Below are 17,697 nucleotides of genomic sequence, written 5' to 3'. Positions count from 1 at the left end.
AAACGGGAACGCGCATCGTTGATCGTCCATCGTTCAGGCATGTCAGATATGAACGATTTTCCTTCAGATATGAACGACTGAACGATTTTTAAATCGTTATCGTTCATATCTGAAGGAAAAATCTGATCGTGTGTATGCACCATAAGAAGCATTTTTTTGGGCAAAAAAAATGATTGGTGCAAGCTGAATCACACGGGTCCTGGCACGCAGAGAAGGGTTTCACAAGACTACAGCAATAGTGTATGAGGACACACCTGAATGTGTCTGCAAATAGCTACCCAGAGTCGTAACTAGACTTTTTTGGTGTCCTGTGCCAGAAAGAGCATTGGCGCCCCACTCATTTTCAAAGGGAAATAATGCACCCAAAAAAGGGCCATGGCTTCAAAGGGAAGGGTCAGGGAAGAGATAGGAGAGGCCAGGAGATGTTGGGGATGAAATAAGAGGAAGCTACAAGTGAGAATGATAATAAACAGAAATTTGACAGGCCCAAACACCGCCCCCTGACCTGTGGTGCCCTGTGCGATGGCACCGGCCGCACTACCCTAGCTACGGCCCTGTAGCTACCATAGGATGTACCTTGTTATATTCATGGCCCATCAAGTTTTTTTTTTTTTTTAAATCTGTGAATACAGAAATAGCATCTTTCATATGGATCTATGGATTACTATTTCCCTTTAAAATGTATGCTCTTGCGAGCAGGACCCAGTCGCTTCATGTTTTATGTACAGTAATTTGACATTTTGCAGGTTGTAATTATGCATCAAGTTAATTTGTCTTATTGTCTGTGTGCCTCAATACTGTTCACTGTATGCCCATGTAATACTGTATATTATTTGCCTATGTACAACTCCACAGAACTCTTGTAGCACCGTTGGTATAAAAGGTCATAATAATTACTAGATTCTGTGATGCACTCAATCTGCATTCACCATCCTCTTCATGGAGCTCAGATTGGCACAGCAAAGGGAGATGTTAGCCGTACAACAGATATCTGCAAACTGTCTCATACAGACCTAAATCTGGTTGAACACCACTGACGTTTTCATCAATTGTCAGATTGGTGTACAATGGAATGGATTCAGATCCCAAACGGTTGCAGGCAACAGCATATACATCAAAAAGGTCTTTGAGGTCCTTGCGGCTTCGTACACTAAAGAAAACATAGAAAGTTTATAAATGTACAATTCTTTACCATTCTAGGTCATTAACATGAAGTATCATGTAGGAATGTACCTGAAAGATTTGAATAGTTCGACAAACTCAACGAAATTCATGTTGCTATCAGAAACCATGAATGTCTGAAAGCCTTTCATACCACCCTTAACTCTTCCATGCCAGCTTGAACTGCTCCATGTGCTGGAGAAAAAAAAAACAGTTTATTACTATTTAACTGCAGAACAAAGTGTGCCACGTTGTGCATTTATGATGTGCCATGTTTCCAGTGAATAAAAACCATTTTAATAAACTTTCATTCCCAGATTTATGACTTAAAGTATACAACTGAATGTGACTTTTGGCAGAATCATTACATAAGTGCAAGGTAAAGCAAGTTGCTGCCAGAAAGAGGCTTAGACAAAAATCCTTTGATGATTTTACTGTTACTGAAAAAAGAAGTACATCTGATTTACAACAGTTAAATGAGAAGAGCCCATCCTGCAGCATAAATAGTAGCATGGCATAGAACAAAATATGATTCTTTTTCTACATTATTTTCATAATTTAAATAATAATTGAACGTACGTAGATGGAGCTTTGTTAGAGCTGGACAGGACAGGGGAGGATGCAGGTCGGAGCGTTGTTGCTGACCCGGGGGTTAAATTTGGAGACCCTGTAGCGGACACTGAATGAGCTCTTCGTGAAGGCAGGGTATGAGATGTAGGAAAACCAGCGGCAATATTTTGATCTGCAGAAAACAAAATAAATAGTCAAAGAAAATTCAAGTCAAATATGCTGCCTCGCCGCAACTGCTCCTGACTCCAAGTGGGGATGAGGTCATTGGAATCAACAGGTTCTATTTAAATAATTTTACTTGACACCAGCAGGTAAAGAGCCCAAGGGGAATCCATACAAACTACATCAAACATGACACTAATGTGAAGACACGTCCCCATTAGCACTTTTTACACTTACTAATCTACACAACGAAAATTGCAGCTCTTAATCAGAGCCCATCTGCTGAAGCATTCTGATTCAACCTAATCAATGCATCATTGTTTTACCGTAAATATATTTAATGGAAATAATTACACTTTTTGCATGTTGTTTGCTTATCCCGTTGTTCCTAATGTCTATAATGGAAATGCCTAGCTTCTGAGAACTTGTAGGGACTCATTCATTTCTGAGTGATGCATAGCCTGGTATTACAACAGAGTATTGCTGGCCATACACCTGCATGATTTCAGGCCGATTGATCTTACAATAGATGCTGTGCTAAGAAAAACAACAAACATGCTGCTCCGGGGAATCGAAGGGAAATCGTATGATGAATTGGATCTTATGCTGGTCATGTAGGTGCATGGCCAGCATAACACTGCTCGTTTTCCTGGGATGCAAAGCAAAATGAGCAATGATCCGAGTCACAATGTGTGTGTAGGGTTCTGATGACACGCTGCTTACATCTCCCGAAAATTGAATCGACCCCTGTAGTATTTTCATGTCTAGTTTGAATACTTTAAAGGTTTATTTTTCATCCAAACAACAACGAAGAGACTGCATGAAATGTTAGGTTTCTGACATTGCTACATTCTACAAATAAGGTTTGTTACTAACCCTTGACAGCTAGAGCTTTACTATGTTTAGTAGTTACAAGAGTTCTCATTTGGGGTTAAGCCCTTCTATAAGACATTGGGAGCATATGCCGAGCACAGGCAAAGATTTTAATGGTATCAATCACAAAAGATCATTTTACTTTTACTCAGTTCCTTATTCCTCCCTGCAGGCGCCCCCTTTCCTTCCACTGTCCATCTGCACATTATTGTTGTAACCTCATTGTCTTAGTTTTCAATTGTATCCATAATAAGTAACACAGGCTCTTATCTTTAGGATGTTTGTTTATTTACTTGTTCTGTTGTATACCATAGTATCTTGCTATTAGTCATTTTGACTTACTTATATAACAAAACATGTAAAATGTTGTACAATTTCATGTTTCTAATGTTGCTGTTATACAATTACTTAAAGAGATGGTCTTGCTGTAAGACATGTGATGTGTTGGCTGCTATTACATTGGCTGCTGGAACTCAACGTCTCTCACCCTCTTCTACTTCTTACTAAAAATTTAAATAAAAGAGATTTCCAAAAAATGAATAAGTTGTAATTTCAGACCTTGCTCTTCATGCTCATCAATTTCTGGGGGGTCGGAGCCACTCCTACTGCGGTTCTCCTTGTAACTCTTACTTTTCCGTGTTGCCATCTCATCATCAGCGGCATCACCACTTTCACCCTGGTAAAATATGTTAGAAAACAATCATCTTTGATTAGTCTACAGAGTATATGTGTATGCTATACATTGTAGGCCATCCTCTTTATCAGCAGCCATGCAAGGCATGGAGGAGGCACGGGTTGGTCAGTCAGTTAAATACACTATGGTGCCCGGAAATTTCCCATAGGGAATTCTAATGCTTCCCAGAGAAACTTCCAAGTCACTACATGAAAACACAGTAGTTTCATTAGCTGAAGCCATCTGTAATTTCATTGGACAAGCCTCGTTATTTCAATGGAGAAATCCCAGGGCTCCCTTTCCACTGGCTCTCCAAACAGTCACGAGAAAGCCTAGTATAGCCCCAGACACTAACCAGCAGTAAGAGGATTAAAGGATATAATGAAAGTGGAATGGGGGCACACACATCAGCAAGAGAATGGTAACAATTGAGACCAGTGAGTGTCCACATACACCTTACATCTTTGCGCATTAAACAGCCCTTCTAGTCGCGCCATGCTGTGACGCGTCTCGGTAGCGATGAGCATCTTTTTGTGTGACTTTTTACTTTCAAATGCGTCTTATGCGACCGCGGTTATATCTGCATGCGAAATACTACATTACAGTGTCACAGCCGCTGACACTAACGTAGCATTTTGCATGCAGATATACCCGCAGTCGCACACAGAATATAGGCAGAAGCTGCTTGTGTGTCCAATTCGCATCACTTTGCGAATAAGATGCAATTTAAGATAAAAGTCGCAAGGCAAGACGCTCGGTGCTACCGAGTTGCACTGCGCTCATGTATTATGTTTCACGTGACTTGTAGGGCAAGAAGGTAAGATGTATGTGGACAAATCTGTACAACTCTCATCATTTAAAGTCCACAAGACCGACATTTCATACCAAACACCTGTCATCTTATATATATATTGAATATAACAGACTAAGCATGCCTTAGAGAGGGGTGTGCGATCTATGCCACCGACCATGGTGCAAGGCTGAGGGGGCAGCTTCACTGGCACTGCGGTCTGAGAGGCACTGGTCTCCGTCTTGTAAGGTGCCTTGATGGGCTCCCAGCTTCCACCCACCTCCTCTCTGGTGCCATGATGTCACACTTGCTAGGGGTAGCGAGAGCCGGCCTAGGGCGCAGCCACAGAAGTGCCCTACTACAGCACTCAGCAAACGTGATGAAAACCTGATCCATCAGGTTTAAAATCCATTGCACAGGATACATGGTGTCATGCTATGCATGTGTAATATTTGGTACATTGCTAGCTATTCAGTGCCTGAGACAAAGAGCCAGATCTGACAGTATGTGGGCATTTTAACATTCCACGCACAAAGAAATTTATTTTCAGCCTGCAAAGCAAGATACTGTATTGTGGAAGGTACGGTTATAAGAGTATAACAAAATGCTGGTTTGGCTGTGAATATGGACTACTGGATATAGGACAGGTTAAGACTTTATGTAATCGGTATGCTTATGTGATCTATGGAAATATTTCCATGTAAAGGGTACAGAGACTTTTTAATCTGCTGAACAATAAAAAGTAATATATAACTGCTGCTTGCTTGTAATATAATCTTCCATAAAAAAAAAAATTATGATTCTAGAAACCTTATGTTTGTTGATAAATGCAGATATAAGAGAGGTTATTCAGTTACTGGCGGTAAAGCGAAGCTCGGAAGACGTTGCACATTTTCCATACAGAGCTTAACAATCCAACATAAAAGTGTCAGCTAGTGATAAAAACTTCCTTCCAACATAAAAACAGCAACTGAAGAGTAGAAAATAAAATGGAGCAGTATAATAATGATATCAAAAAGAAAACAACACAGCGAAATGTTATACCCTCATAAGTACTTTTTTCTTTTTCTTGGATGCATTTATCCCCAAAGTATTGTTACGTTGAACACTGGGCTTTTCAGCGCTCTTGGCCAATGTTCCCGTGCTTGTATTTCTTGCGCTCCACCGTCTGCCTCCAAAAAGTTCAACAGCTTGTGCCAGTGTTGGTCCTTCAAATCTGTTGTCCTCCTAAATTTAGACATTAGAATAAATATTGTGCAAAATATAGCAGAAAATAAACAGAATTTCCATGACCAAGATAATTACTATGTATTTGTTTTCTGTATATGCTAATTGAAGCAAGGTTTTGATTCCCATCTAATTAATTTATACTGTGCTGTGATTTCTTTGTTGGCTTCATGTTATGGTCACTAGTTATTTTTTGTTTTTAGTTACTGATGAGCAACTGGGAGCCATTTCTTCAAAATAAGAATGTGATGCACATTATGGTACACTGCATCATTATAGGTTACTTTAACAGTATTAGCCAATGTAGCAGTCATTAACGTATTGAGAAAGACAAAATAATTCCAGTCAATGTAAAAAAATAATAATTAGTTATAAACTCGAAAATTAGAGTTATGGTATAACATACTTTAACTCTTTTTCTTCGAGGTCCATAGGGTCCACAGGATCTACCTTGGGGTATGTAGTTGAAGTGATCCATTGCACCAAACAGCTACAGATTTGAAGCTCCCAGCATGCACTGGTCCTCCTCTCTATATACCCCACCCCCAGCCACAGGCATTCAGTTTGTAAACAAGTCTAACGGCAAGAGACGGAAAGTGGAGAAGGAAGTACAATGTACACAAGAAACGCTCTCAAAATACGAAGAGGGAATCAGTGATACAAAAAAGCAAAGAACAGATCCCAACTGAGGCCAGGTGCGTCAGGGTAGGCGCCCTGTGGAACTCGAAGAAAAAGAGTTAACTGAGGTATGTCATACCATAACTCTAATTTTCTTCTTCAGGGTCCTTAGGGTCCACAGGATCTACCTTGGGGATGTCCTAAAGCAGTTCCCTTAAGGGTGGGGACGCTCCTGAGCAGAGAGGAGAATCCGCCGCCCAAAGGAAGCATCCTGGGAGGCAAAAGTATCAAATGCATAAAATTTGATAAAGATATGGACAGAAGATCAAGAGGCTGCCTTACACGGCTGTTCAGCCGAGTCGCCATGTCTAACCGCCCACGACGGTCCCACAGGCCAAATAGAATGTGCTGTCACCGGGACAGGGAGATCAGCCTGTGTATAGACCTGAAAAATAGTCATACGCAACCAGCAAGCCCAAGTCTGTTTGTTAGCTGGCCAACCTCATTTGTGAAACCCATATAAACACAAAGAGCGCATCTGATTTCCCGATGGAGCTGGTACAATCCACGTAGATACGTAGGGCACGAACCACATCCAGGAAGCTTCACCCTTAGATAGGTCTGAAGATTGAAAGGCCGGGACTACAATTTCTTCATTAATATGAAAACGGGATACCACCTTAGAAAGGTAACCCGCTATAGTACGAAACAGCCCTATTTTGATGACAAATCAAATATGGGGAGCGACATGACAGTGCTGCCAAATCCGAAACTCTGCGAGCTGAGGAAATAGCGAGGTGAAAAAGTGTCTTCGCTGTCAACCATCTAAGGTCCACCTTATCCAAGAGCTCAAAAGGAGAAGCTTGCAGTGCCCTAAGAACCAAAGATAAATCCCACGTTGCAGACACCTGGACTCTCAGGGTAGCCAGGCGAAGACCTAAGTCTAATCCCGCCTGAAGAAAAGAAAGCACTCGTGAGACCCTGAAAACTTTAGAGTCATATTTTCTGTGGGAACACCAAAGAAAAAATGAATGCCAAATCAGGCTTCCTTGCCCTCAGCATCGGCTGGATCACAGAAATAGAGAAACCTTTGGCCTTTAAGACGGAAGACTCAAGAGCCATGCCGTCAAAGCCAGCCAAGGTAAATCCGGATATAGGCAGGGACCCTGCACTAGTAACTCCGGTCGTAGAGGCAGTGGACTGTCTATGGATGACATGTTAGATCGGTGAACCAATGTCTCCTGGGCCAGGCAGGCGCTATTAGTATTATCCTGCCGCCCTCCTGCTTGAACTTTCTGACAACCCTTGGGAGGAGGGATATCGAGGAAACTGGAATGCCAACCTGAAGTCCCATCTCATAGTTAGAGCGTCAACGAAGGCGGCTGAGGGGTCCCTTGTTCTGGACCAGTACCTGGGGACCTAGTGGTTGTGACGTGACGCCATGATGTCTCGTCTGGTAGTCCCCACCTGTCCACCAGAAGTTGAAAGACGTACGGACGAAGAGCCCATTCTTCGGTGTGTATGTCCTGACGACTTAGGAAGTCCACTTCCCATTTGAGGACTCCTGGGATGAATATTGCAGAGATTGCTGGAAGATGGCATTCTGCCCACTGCAGAATGTTCGCCACTTCCCTCATGGCTGCCGGACTTCGTGTGCCTCCTTGATGATTGATGTAGGCCACCACAGTCGCATTGTCGGACTGAATATGGACAGGCCTGCCCTGAAGTAGGCCCTGTGCCAGAATTAGCGCTCTGTGCACTGAACGAATCTCCAAAACATTTATCTGTAGGTGACTTTCCTGATCCGTCCACCTTCCCTGAAATGTGTGATGACCTGTCACCGCTCCGTATCCTCGCAGACTTGCATCCATGGTGAGGAGTACCAATCTGGGACCCATAACGGACAACCCTTGTCTAAATGAGTCTGCAGCCACCAAGCGAGGGAGAGCAGAACCTCTGGCGAGATGCGGATCATTTGAGACCTTATGCGTTGATACCGACCATCCCAATGAGACAGAATCCATTGCTGCAGGGACCTGGAGTGGAACTGGGTATTAGCCACCATGGCGAATGTGGACACCATGGATCCCAGCACCTGCATTGCCGAGTGAACTGATACTTCCGGCTTGCAAAGTAGACTGTATTGAAGTGCTGCAATCTTGTCCTCTGGCAGAAGAATCCTCTGTCCCAGAGAGTCCAGCAGCGCTCCTAAGTGCACCATTTGCTGAGTTGAAGAAAGAGAAGACTTTTTCCAATTGATTATCCAGCCGTGCTCTTGTAGACAGACAATGGTCATCTGGAGATGACATTGTAACATCTCCTGAGATTGTGCCAATATCAGGAGGTCGTCCAACCAAATATGGCAGTATCCTGACTCCTTGCTGCAGGGGTATTGGTAGGATATAGAGTGCTATATACCTGACCCAAGGGAGAGGTATAGAGGGAGACAGACCTAACCTCTGAGACCAACAGCTTAGAGCAGTGCACCCAAGGCGGACTGTGAGCGTCTCACAAACGAGGTGATCAGAAGTAGCAAACCAGACGCGGGAATCTGCAAGCGGAAGTTGCGTCTGGGTTGGGGGAGGAGTGGCCGCGGGGGCGCCTATATCCCCCTAAGCTGAGATTTTGATGGCACGGGTACACTGGCCTCACAGTAGTAGACGCTACCTAGTGCATCTACTACCCGTCCCCGGCAACAGATAATATGGCCCCGGCCGCCTTAATGAGAATGCTGGGGGCGGGGCATATAGGGAGGAGGACCAGGGCATGCTGGGAGCTTCAAAGCTATAAGCTGTTTGGTGCAATGGATCACTCCAACTACATACCCCAGGGTAGATCCAGTGGACCCTATGGACCCTGAAGAAGAAATACTCTTAACATTGACCCTACAAGAATTTTTCTTTTTTATAGCTGTTAATACACTTTTGTATTATATGGATGCAGGCTACAGTAACTAGTAATGAGATTTCAGGAACAGCGTTGCTTTTTGGGGCTATGCCCTTGCTAGGCACGCATTGCTGTTATACAGCCATTTATCGGATTCCATCTCTGTGTAGTGCACAATAGTTTTGGAAGGCTCTGTGGATCCCTGAGGCATTACTGTAGTGCATGTGCTGCATGTGAGGAACAAAAGCCTAATCATTTCCTTTATACCTCAATTAACTATACCTATTTTGACATGTCATGTTTTTAATATGTTGGTATAACACGGCATAACATTTTAATTTTGAATATATCTGGGTGAATTTTATATTACATTTTCCAGGCAAAATAAGAGCCTAATTTCAGTTGCATTTTGAAATAAATATTTATTGTACAGGGAAGAAGCATAATAAAAAACTGGAAACAAAATGAGATTTTTACGATGCTGTCCTTGGCTCTTTTCATGAAGTTAATGCAAACCTAGAATTATAGTCCAAGCTGTAACAGGATAAATCCCCCTTGATTGTAGTAATGCCAAATATAAGCACTGTACAGTTGAACTCAATCTTTGGGTTCAGAAGTAAAGACATACATTTTGCTGTTACATAACTTACATTGTTGATGAGTATGTCACTGTTGCTTAGGCACCATGATTGCAAAGCAGCAAAACACATCAAAACCAATGCACAAAATAGATCTCTGATCATTATTCAGCTGTACCTCATCTAAGGATTTAAAAAGAAAGTCGAAGCAATAAACTAATTTTCAATTGAGGCTTCCACTTCATCAGCAATTTGCCCTTGCTAAGTAACAACTACAAAATCCCTAGTTATGTGTCCCTAAAGGCCCCCATACACCTACTCGATTTCTAGACAATCACACGATTTTTGACTCGACGTACGTTCAGTCTTGTTGAAATCGTGCATTTTTTGAGCCGATGCAAGCTCCCGTGGGTCCTTCAATCCTATCTTATGATCATATGTACAGCACGTATGATCCATCTTATCGTGTGCAGATTGTGCCTTTTTTTGGTTTATGCGATCCATCGTTTGGTAATTCAAGTCATTTCAATGACTTTTTGTCCCTATTCCTTTAATGAGCGCGTGAGGTACAGGATCGATCTTACGACAGATCCTGTGCTAAAAAAAAAAAGAAATGGTCTGCAGGGTAATCTGATCTGAATCGGATCGGATGCTGATCGCGTAGGTGTATGGGCCACTTAAATCACTACAGCCTGGCCAGGTTATTTCCTTTTATTTTTACACAAAGTGAAAATGTGTTGTTTTTTTGTTAGATTTTTTTTTTTTATAATTGCCCTCTAAAAAAAATATAATGAAGCATTATAAAAATCAGCAATAATCTTTGTTACAATTTCACGCATGCAAAAAAAGTTCATTTCTGAACTGGATTTATTTAGGTTTCCAGCACTGCTTTACTTTTCACGTAAAATATGTGGATAAAAGTGCAATGTACTGTATATCTACTCATGTTATAAAAGGATATATTTTGGTATATGCTGGAAATTTGCCAGGTTATCTCCTGGAGACACATTTCCCAAACCCAATAGCAAATTTAAAAAGTATCTGAAGGTTAAATTGAAACTCTGATGTCATAGTAGCTTGTTAGCATGTAAAAACACTGAAAGTTACACCTATATCCCAGATAAATTAACACTTCGTTGCTCACCTCACTTGGACTAACATCAGTGCTCATCTGTGAGATACATGTATTCAATCCTGAAGATGATATTACACATATCCTGGTGGCTGGCTCCTTCCCATGGACCAGCGACCTCACTAAAAAAAAGCAACCCATCCCTGTTCTGTCTCCCGGAACTGCTATTGGGCGATTCACAAAGATGCACACGCCCACTGCCAACCCTCTCTCTGTCCCTGGCCTTTACCACTGCCGCCGGAAACACCGAGAACATGTCAAACAGGAGTGGAAGAATTACAGCAGCCTAGAATCCTGTGTAAATTCCGCATGAGCATCAGTCACTGGGGACGTACAGCATCGGAATGGCCCCTCAGTCTGCAGGTAGGATTCTCACAGTAGAGAGTATAGTACCAGTGATAAGGGCATAGCTATAACTGGAAAGGGTCTGACAGGGTCTCATGTGATGCTATTCATGGAGTAGGGGTGGGGTGGGAAAACAAAGAACCCCCTTGATGTTCTAGTATTAATACAGCACATTATACTAAGAAGAAAGACTCCAATAACTGGAAGACAAATATCAGGGGTCACCACCAAACCCCATTGCATCCCTCTAGCTGTCCCTGTGAGGGCCAGGTCCTAATTCATTGTCGTCCCCCTCAATGTGACATCAAGCCCCCCAGTAACCACCTTACTCACTCTACTCCTCCCCATAACTCCTACCCCCCATGTAATCCCCTCAATTACTCTGCTCCCCCATCACTGCTAATCCCCCTCTAACCCCAAATCACTTTGCTCCTTCATATCGCTCATAACCCCTCATAACCCCATCACTCTCACTGCTCCCCCATTATTCCTAACCCCCTGTAACTCCTTCACTAAATCTGCTCCCCCTAACACTCATAAACCCCATGTAACCCACTCACTCTGCTCCTCCCATCACCGCTAATCCCATTGTAATCCCCTCACACACTCTGCTCCTCCCATCACTACTAATCCCCCTCACACACTCTGCTCCTCCCATCACTGCTAATCCCCCTCACACACTCTGCTCCTCCCATCACTGCTAGCCCCCCTGACCCCCTCCATCACTCTGCTCCCCTCATCACTCTAAACCCCCTCATACACACTGCTCCTACCATCATTGCTAATCCACGTGTAATCCCCTCACACACTCTGCTCCTCCCATCACTGCTAATCCCATTGTAATCCCCTCACACACTCTGGTGCTCCCATCTCTGCTAATCCCCCTGTAATCCCCTCACACTCGGCTCCTCCCATCACTGCTAATCCCCTTGTAATCCCCTCACACTCTGCTCCTCTCAGCTCTGCTAATCCCCCCGCAATCCCCTCACACACTGTGCTCCTCCCCATCACTCCTATCCCCCTCACACACTCTGCTCCTCCCATCACTGCTAACCCTCCTGACCCCTCCATCACTCTGCTCCCCTCATCACTCTTAACATCCTCACACACACTGCTTCTACGATCATTGCTAATCCCCCCGTTATCCCCTCACACACTCTGCTCCTCCCATAACTGTTAATCCTTGTGTAATCCCTTCACACTCTGCTCCTCCCATCACTGCTAATCCCTCTGTAATCCCCACACACTCTGCTCCTCTCAGCTCTGCTAATCCCCCCGCAATCCCCTCACACACTCTGCTCCTCCCATCACTGCTAATCCCCCTCACACACTCTGCTCCTCCCACCACTACTACCATCACTGCTAGCCCCCCTGACCCCCTCCATCATTCTGCCCCCTCATCACTCTTAACCCCCTCACACATCACCTCCTACCATCACCACTAATCCAATTGTAATCCCCTCACACACTCTGCTCCTCCCTTCACTGCTAATCCCCCTCACACACTCTGCTCCTCCCATCACTGCTAGCCCCCTGACCCCCTCCATCACTCTGCTCCCCTCATCACTCTTAACCCCCTCACACACACTGCTCCTCCCATCACCGCTAATCCCCTTGTAATCCCCTCACACACTCTGCTCCTCCCATCACTACTAATCACCCTCACACACTCTGCTCCTCCCATCACTGCTAATCCCATTGTAATCCCCTCACACTCTGCTCCTCCCATCTCTGCTAATCCCCCTGTAATCCCCTCACACTCTGCTCCTCCCATCACTGCTAATCCCATTGTAATCCCCTCACACTCTGCTCCTCTCAACTCTGCTAATCCTCCCCGCAATCCCCTCACACACTCTGCTCCTCCCCATCACTGCTAACCCCCCTGACCCCTCCATCACTCTGCTCCCCTCATCACTCTAAACCCCCTCACACACACTGCTCCTACCATCATTGCTAATCCACGTGTAATCCCCTCACACACTCTGCTCCTCCCATCACTACTAATCCCCCTGTAATCCCCTCACACTCGGCTCCTCCCATCACTGCTAATCCCCCTGTAATCCCCTCACACTCTGCTCCTCTCAGCTCTGCTAATCCCCCCGCAATCCCCTCACACACAGTGCTCCTCCCCATCACTCCTATCCCCCTCACACACTCTGCTCCTCCCATCACTGCTAACCCTCCTGACCCCTCCATCACTCTGCTCCCCTCATCACTCTTAACCCCCTCACACACACTGCTTCTACGATCATTGCTAATCCCCCCGTTATCCCCTCACACACTCTGCTCCTCCCATAACTGTTAATCCTTGTGTAATCCCCTCACACTCTGCTCCTCCCATCACTGCTAATCCCTCTGTAATCCCCACACACTCTGCTCCTCTCAGCTCTGCTAATCCCCCCGCAATCCCCTCACACACTCTGCTCCTCCCATCACTGCTAATCCCCCTGTAATTCCCTCACACACTCTGCTCCTCCCATCACTGCTAGCCCCCCTGTAACCCCCTCACTCAATCTGCTGCCCCCTACAATGCTATTTTCTCTGTAAACCCTCCAATCTCTCTGCTCCCCCATCACTCCTAACCCCCCTGTAACCTCCTCACTCTGCTCCTCCCATCACTGCTAGCCCCCCTCTAACCCCCTCACTCACACTGTTCCCCCATCACTCCTAACCCCCCTGTAACCTCCTCACTCTGCTCCCCCTATAACTCCTAACCCCCCTGTACTCCTCACTCACTCTGCTCCCCCATAACTCCTAACCCCCCTGTAACCTCCTCACTCACTCTGCTCCCCCCATAACTCCTAACCCCCTTGTAACCTCCTCACTCACTCTGATCCTCCTATCACTGCTAATTTCCCTGTAACCCCTACAATCTCTCTGCTCCCCCATCACTGCTAATCCCCCCTGTAACCCCTCCAATCTCTCTGCTCCCCCCATTACTCCTAACCCCCCTGTAACCTCCTCACTAACTCTGCTCCCCCATCACTCCGAACCCACTTGTAACCTCCTCACTCACTCTGCTCCCCCCATAACTCCTAACCCCCCTGTAACCTCCTCACTCACTCTGCTCCCCCCATAACTCCTAACCCCCTTGTAATCTCCTCACTCACTCTGCTCCCCCCATAACTCCTAACCCCTCTGTAACCTCCTCACTCACTCTGCTCCCCCCATCACTCCTAATCCCCCCTGTAACCTCCTCACTCACTCTGCTCCTCCCATAACTCCTAACCCCCTTGTAACCTCCTCACTCACTCTACTCCCCCATCACTCCTAACCCCCCTGCAACCTCCTCACTCACTCTGATCCTCCTATCACTGCTAATTTCCCTGTAACCCCTGCAATCTCTCTGCTCCCCCATCACTGCTAATTTCCCTGTAACCCCCTGACTCACTCTACTCCCCCATCACTCCTAACCCCCCCCTGTAACCCTGTGACTCACTCTGTATATATAATTTACTTATTTATTTCTTACCAGTTATTTATATAGTGCACACAAATTCTGCAGCATTTTACAGAGAATATTCACAATCAAAATTAATTGTGAGGTCCCTGTATTGGGCTGTGCTTGCTGTCTGCCCTATATGGCAGTTACTGGATGGTGGCTACATTTTATGGCTATCACTAAAATGTTGTTTTTATTTTAAGGCAGTAACTTGGATACTTTATGTCCTGTATGACTGTCACTGCGGTGTGTATTGTATGGCAGTTACTGAGATGCAGGCTGTCCTGTATGGCAGTCACTGGGATGTTGTCTGTCCTGCATTGCAGCAACTTGGTTGCCATCTGTCCTGAACGGGAGTCACACGGATGCTGCCTTTTTTGTATTGTGGTCACGTTGATAATCTCTGTATTGTTTTGTTGTTAGGGCAAGGGATTTGATAATCCCACCTAGGTTTCTATATGGACCTGCCTACAGTTTATTTGGCCCCGCCTACGTGAGGCCACTTTCAGAAAATTTTCCAGGGCCACTTTACGTTCCCTGTGTACTGGTGTTATATAAATTAATTGCATTTGGGTTCTGTTTAAGGTAAACCATCTTAAGAGGTCAATTCAATTAGGAGCGAGGGGGGCGTGTTGCCACAGCAACTGAACCTGCCCACCTCACAGCCCTATCTTGCCCCAGACTCGTGGATTTTTGTATGCAGCCACATGGGGCTGCGAACACAAATTCACGAGTCCGGCGGTACTGTAGGTTCGGTATATAACTGCACTTACTCTCGGACACGACTTGGTCACACCTAGTTGAATTGACCCATGAATTTTAAATGTGTTAAAGTCTGACTTGTAATCATATCTAAAATAGCTTCATACTACAAAGTCACTGACAACATGAGTTGTACCAATAATACAGTAGAGCATACTCATTAGGGAGAGGGCACAGAGAAATTTCACACAGACCCCCTGCTCTGTTAAAAACACCCCTGGCTATGGAGCGCCATTTACTGCAACAAACTGTACTCCATCTGTAGCAGCAGTTAATAGATTCAGTGTTTAGCAACGCTAAATAAGAAATCTAAACATTTTACATACTGCAGATCTGGTTGGTTAATAATCAAAAACCTTTAATATAAGCCATGCAAGGAACTGCTGCACTTTAAGTATTTAGGGAGATCCACTTGTGATATTACTTCAACAATAAAAATGATGACGATGAACTAAGGGTACAAACCTTATAGATGCATTTCTGCATGTACCAGACTATTATATGCAGACAATTCCATTGAGTGCTTCACATTTACATTTATTCAAACAGCTTAAATGTTTATATCATCAGTTACAAATGATACAGAACCAAAGCATAATTTAATTTAAATGAAATGAGGAAAACACATTTGCAGGCACCGATTACCATATCTGCCAGGTTTCTCGACAGCTGTAACAGTCCCACACTGCACTCCTCACTACGTCTGTTCTGACGGTATTTCCCCCCCAGTGAATGTCCTGTCCTTACATTTTTTCTTACATTTACATTTAGGAAATAGTAATGTAACCAAAAGCACCAAGAAATGTTATTGGCTGGTTAGAATATAATCTTGTATATCTGTTCTTGGAACCTGCCAGACAAGTTACATGAAGACATACAGTCAATAATGATGTCCACTGCCTGGTGGAACTAACTTGCTGTAACCAGCAATTTTAGAGATTTGTAAAGTGGATAGAAGAAGAACTTGGCTATTGACACGTTGCTGAGGTCCATCACATACTACAAAGAGTAACAACGTGATAAGAAAGTTAAACTAGTACATTATAGCAGAAATTTATGGGCTCTTAGATCCATAATTTATCTGGTCATATGGATTTTGATCTTTTAGGTCTATTACCCATATCATGATTTTATCACTGATATTCATGTTCTATAATGAGTCAAGTAATCAACTTAATTCACTAAAGGTAGACATACATATCATACATCAGCATGTATGTGAGGACAGGCAACCTGAATGGCAATTTGGGTATTATTTGTGCAAAAAATTTTCAGCAAAAAAAAAAAAAAATACAATTATTGCATAATAGTAATTACACATAAAACTACATACTGGCTATAACACAATGGCAAACCAAGGCCAGTGATGGATTCTATGTTTAAATATCCATGCTAAATAGGTCCACAGTTTACTTTGGGGAGAGGGACCCGTCAGGGGTGCCCATTATTGCCTCTTTTGTTTAACTTGGCTTTAGCCCCTTTGCTGAGAACTCTTCAAATTTGGATGACTTTTAAGGGTATTAAGATTGGCCGTAAGGAAATTAAAATATCGGCTTTTGCCGACGACATTCTTTTGTACATTCATGACCCTGAACACTCTCTTTCCCAAATTCATGATAAAATTCGTCTATTTGGCTCTATTTCGGGCTTTAGTATCAACATGGGCAAGTCAACAGCAATGTTATTGCATAATAGACAAACATGTCCTCATTGGGCAAACAGATTTTGTTTTCAATAGGCCACGTCCCATATTCCATATTTGGGAATGACCTTGCCTAGACACCATGCTAATCTATACAGTCTCAATGTAAACCGAGCTATACAAACACTTAATAGAAATATAAAAGAATGGGAAAGGTTACCACTTTCTTTTTTGGGGAGGGCCAATCTATTAAAAATAGTTGCCATACCACGTTTGCTGTACCCACTCCAATCTCTTCCTTTGATTTTAACAAACAAAAGATATACAAATGATTAATGCCCTATTTCGAAAGTTTATTTGGAAAGGGGGCCGATCCCGAATTGCCTTGAGAAAGTTACATCAACCCAAGAGCAATGGAGGAATCAGTTTCCCAAATATTGAAATGTATAATAATGCGGCGCTCTTGAGGCACTTAAGGGTTTGCCTCCATAAAACCTCTATTTATACTGATATCTTATTAGACCAAGAATTTTTAGGTGATATTGATCTAATTTGTTTTCTCCACCAACATGACCAGGAAATTCCTGACTCACAAAGTTCAAACCGACTTCTCTGGACAACCAGAAAAATCTGGCATATTCTACGGCATAAAGCAGGATTAACTGCATTCCATTCCCTATATCTACCCTTGATAGGAAACCCTAATTTCTTGGATGGCATGGCTGCTCACCCTTTTATTTTGTGGAGGGTGGCGGGTATAGGTAATGGTACATCTTTGCTTTCCCGGAACGATAAATCATATCCTCTCATATTCTGAGATTTCAACAAAATATGCA

General features: G+C 43.9%; 1 protein-coding gene across 1 annotated transcript in view; it reads right to left on the bottom strand.

Annotated features, from left to right (window-relative positions):
* PLCE1 (phospholipase C epsilon 1) overlaps positions 1-17,697 on the bottom strand; it is a 415,545-nt gene that overhangs the window by 67,134 nt on the left and 330,714 nt on the right. The window contains exons 11-15 of the mRNA XM_088476428.1: positions 5,274-5,456; positions 3,325-3,442; positions 1,741-1,903; positions 1,234-1,356; positions 1,014-1,150 (exon numbers count right to left, since the gene is read on the bottom strand). Coding sequence (XP_088332554.1) covers positions 1,014-1,150; positions 1,234-1,356; positions 1,741-1,903; positions 3,325-3,442; positions 5,274-5,456 — 724 coding nt within the window. The remainder of the gene's footprint in view (positions 1-1,013; positions 1,151-1,233; positions 1,357-1,740; positions 1,904-3,324; positions 3,443-5,273; positions 5,457-17,697) is intronic.

This window comes from Taudactylus pleione, unplaced genomic scaffold, assembly GCF_031769625.1.
Source record: "Taudactylus pleione unplaced genomic scaffold, aTauple2 ptg000016l, whole genome shotgun sequence".
In the NCBI taxonomy this organism is placed as follows: Eukaryota; Metazoa; Chordata; class Amphibia; order Anura; family Myobatrachidae; genus Taudactylus; species Taudactylus pleione.
Note: the sequence above shows the minus strand (reverse complement) of the source record. Positions and strands in the feature narration are given on the sequence as shown.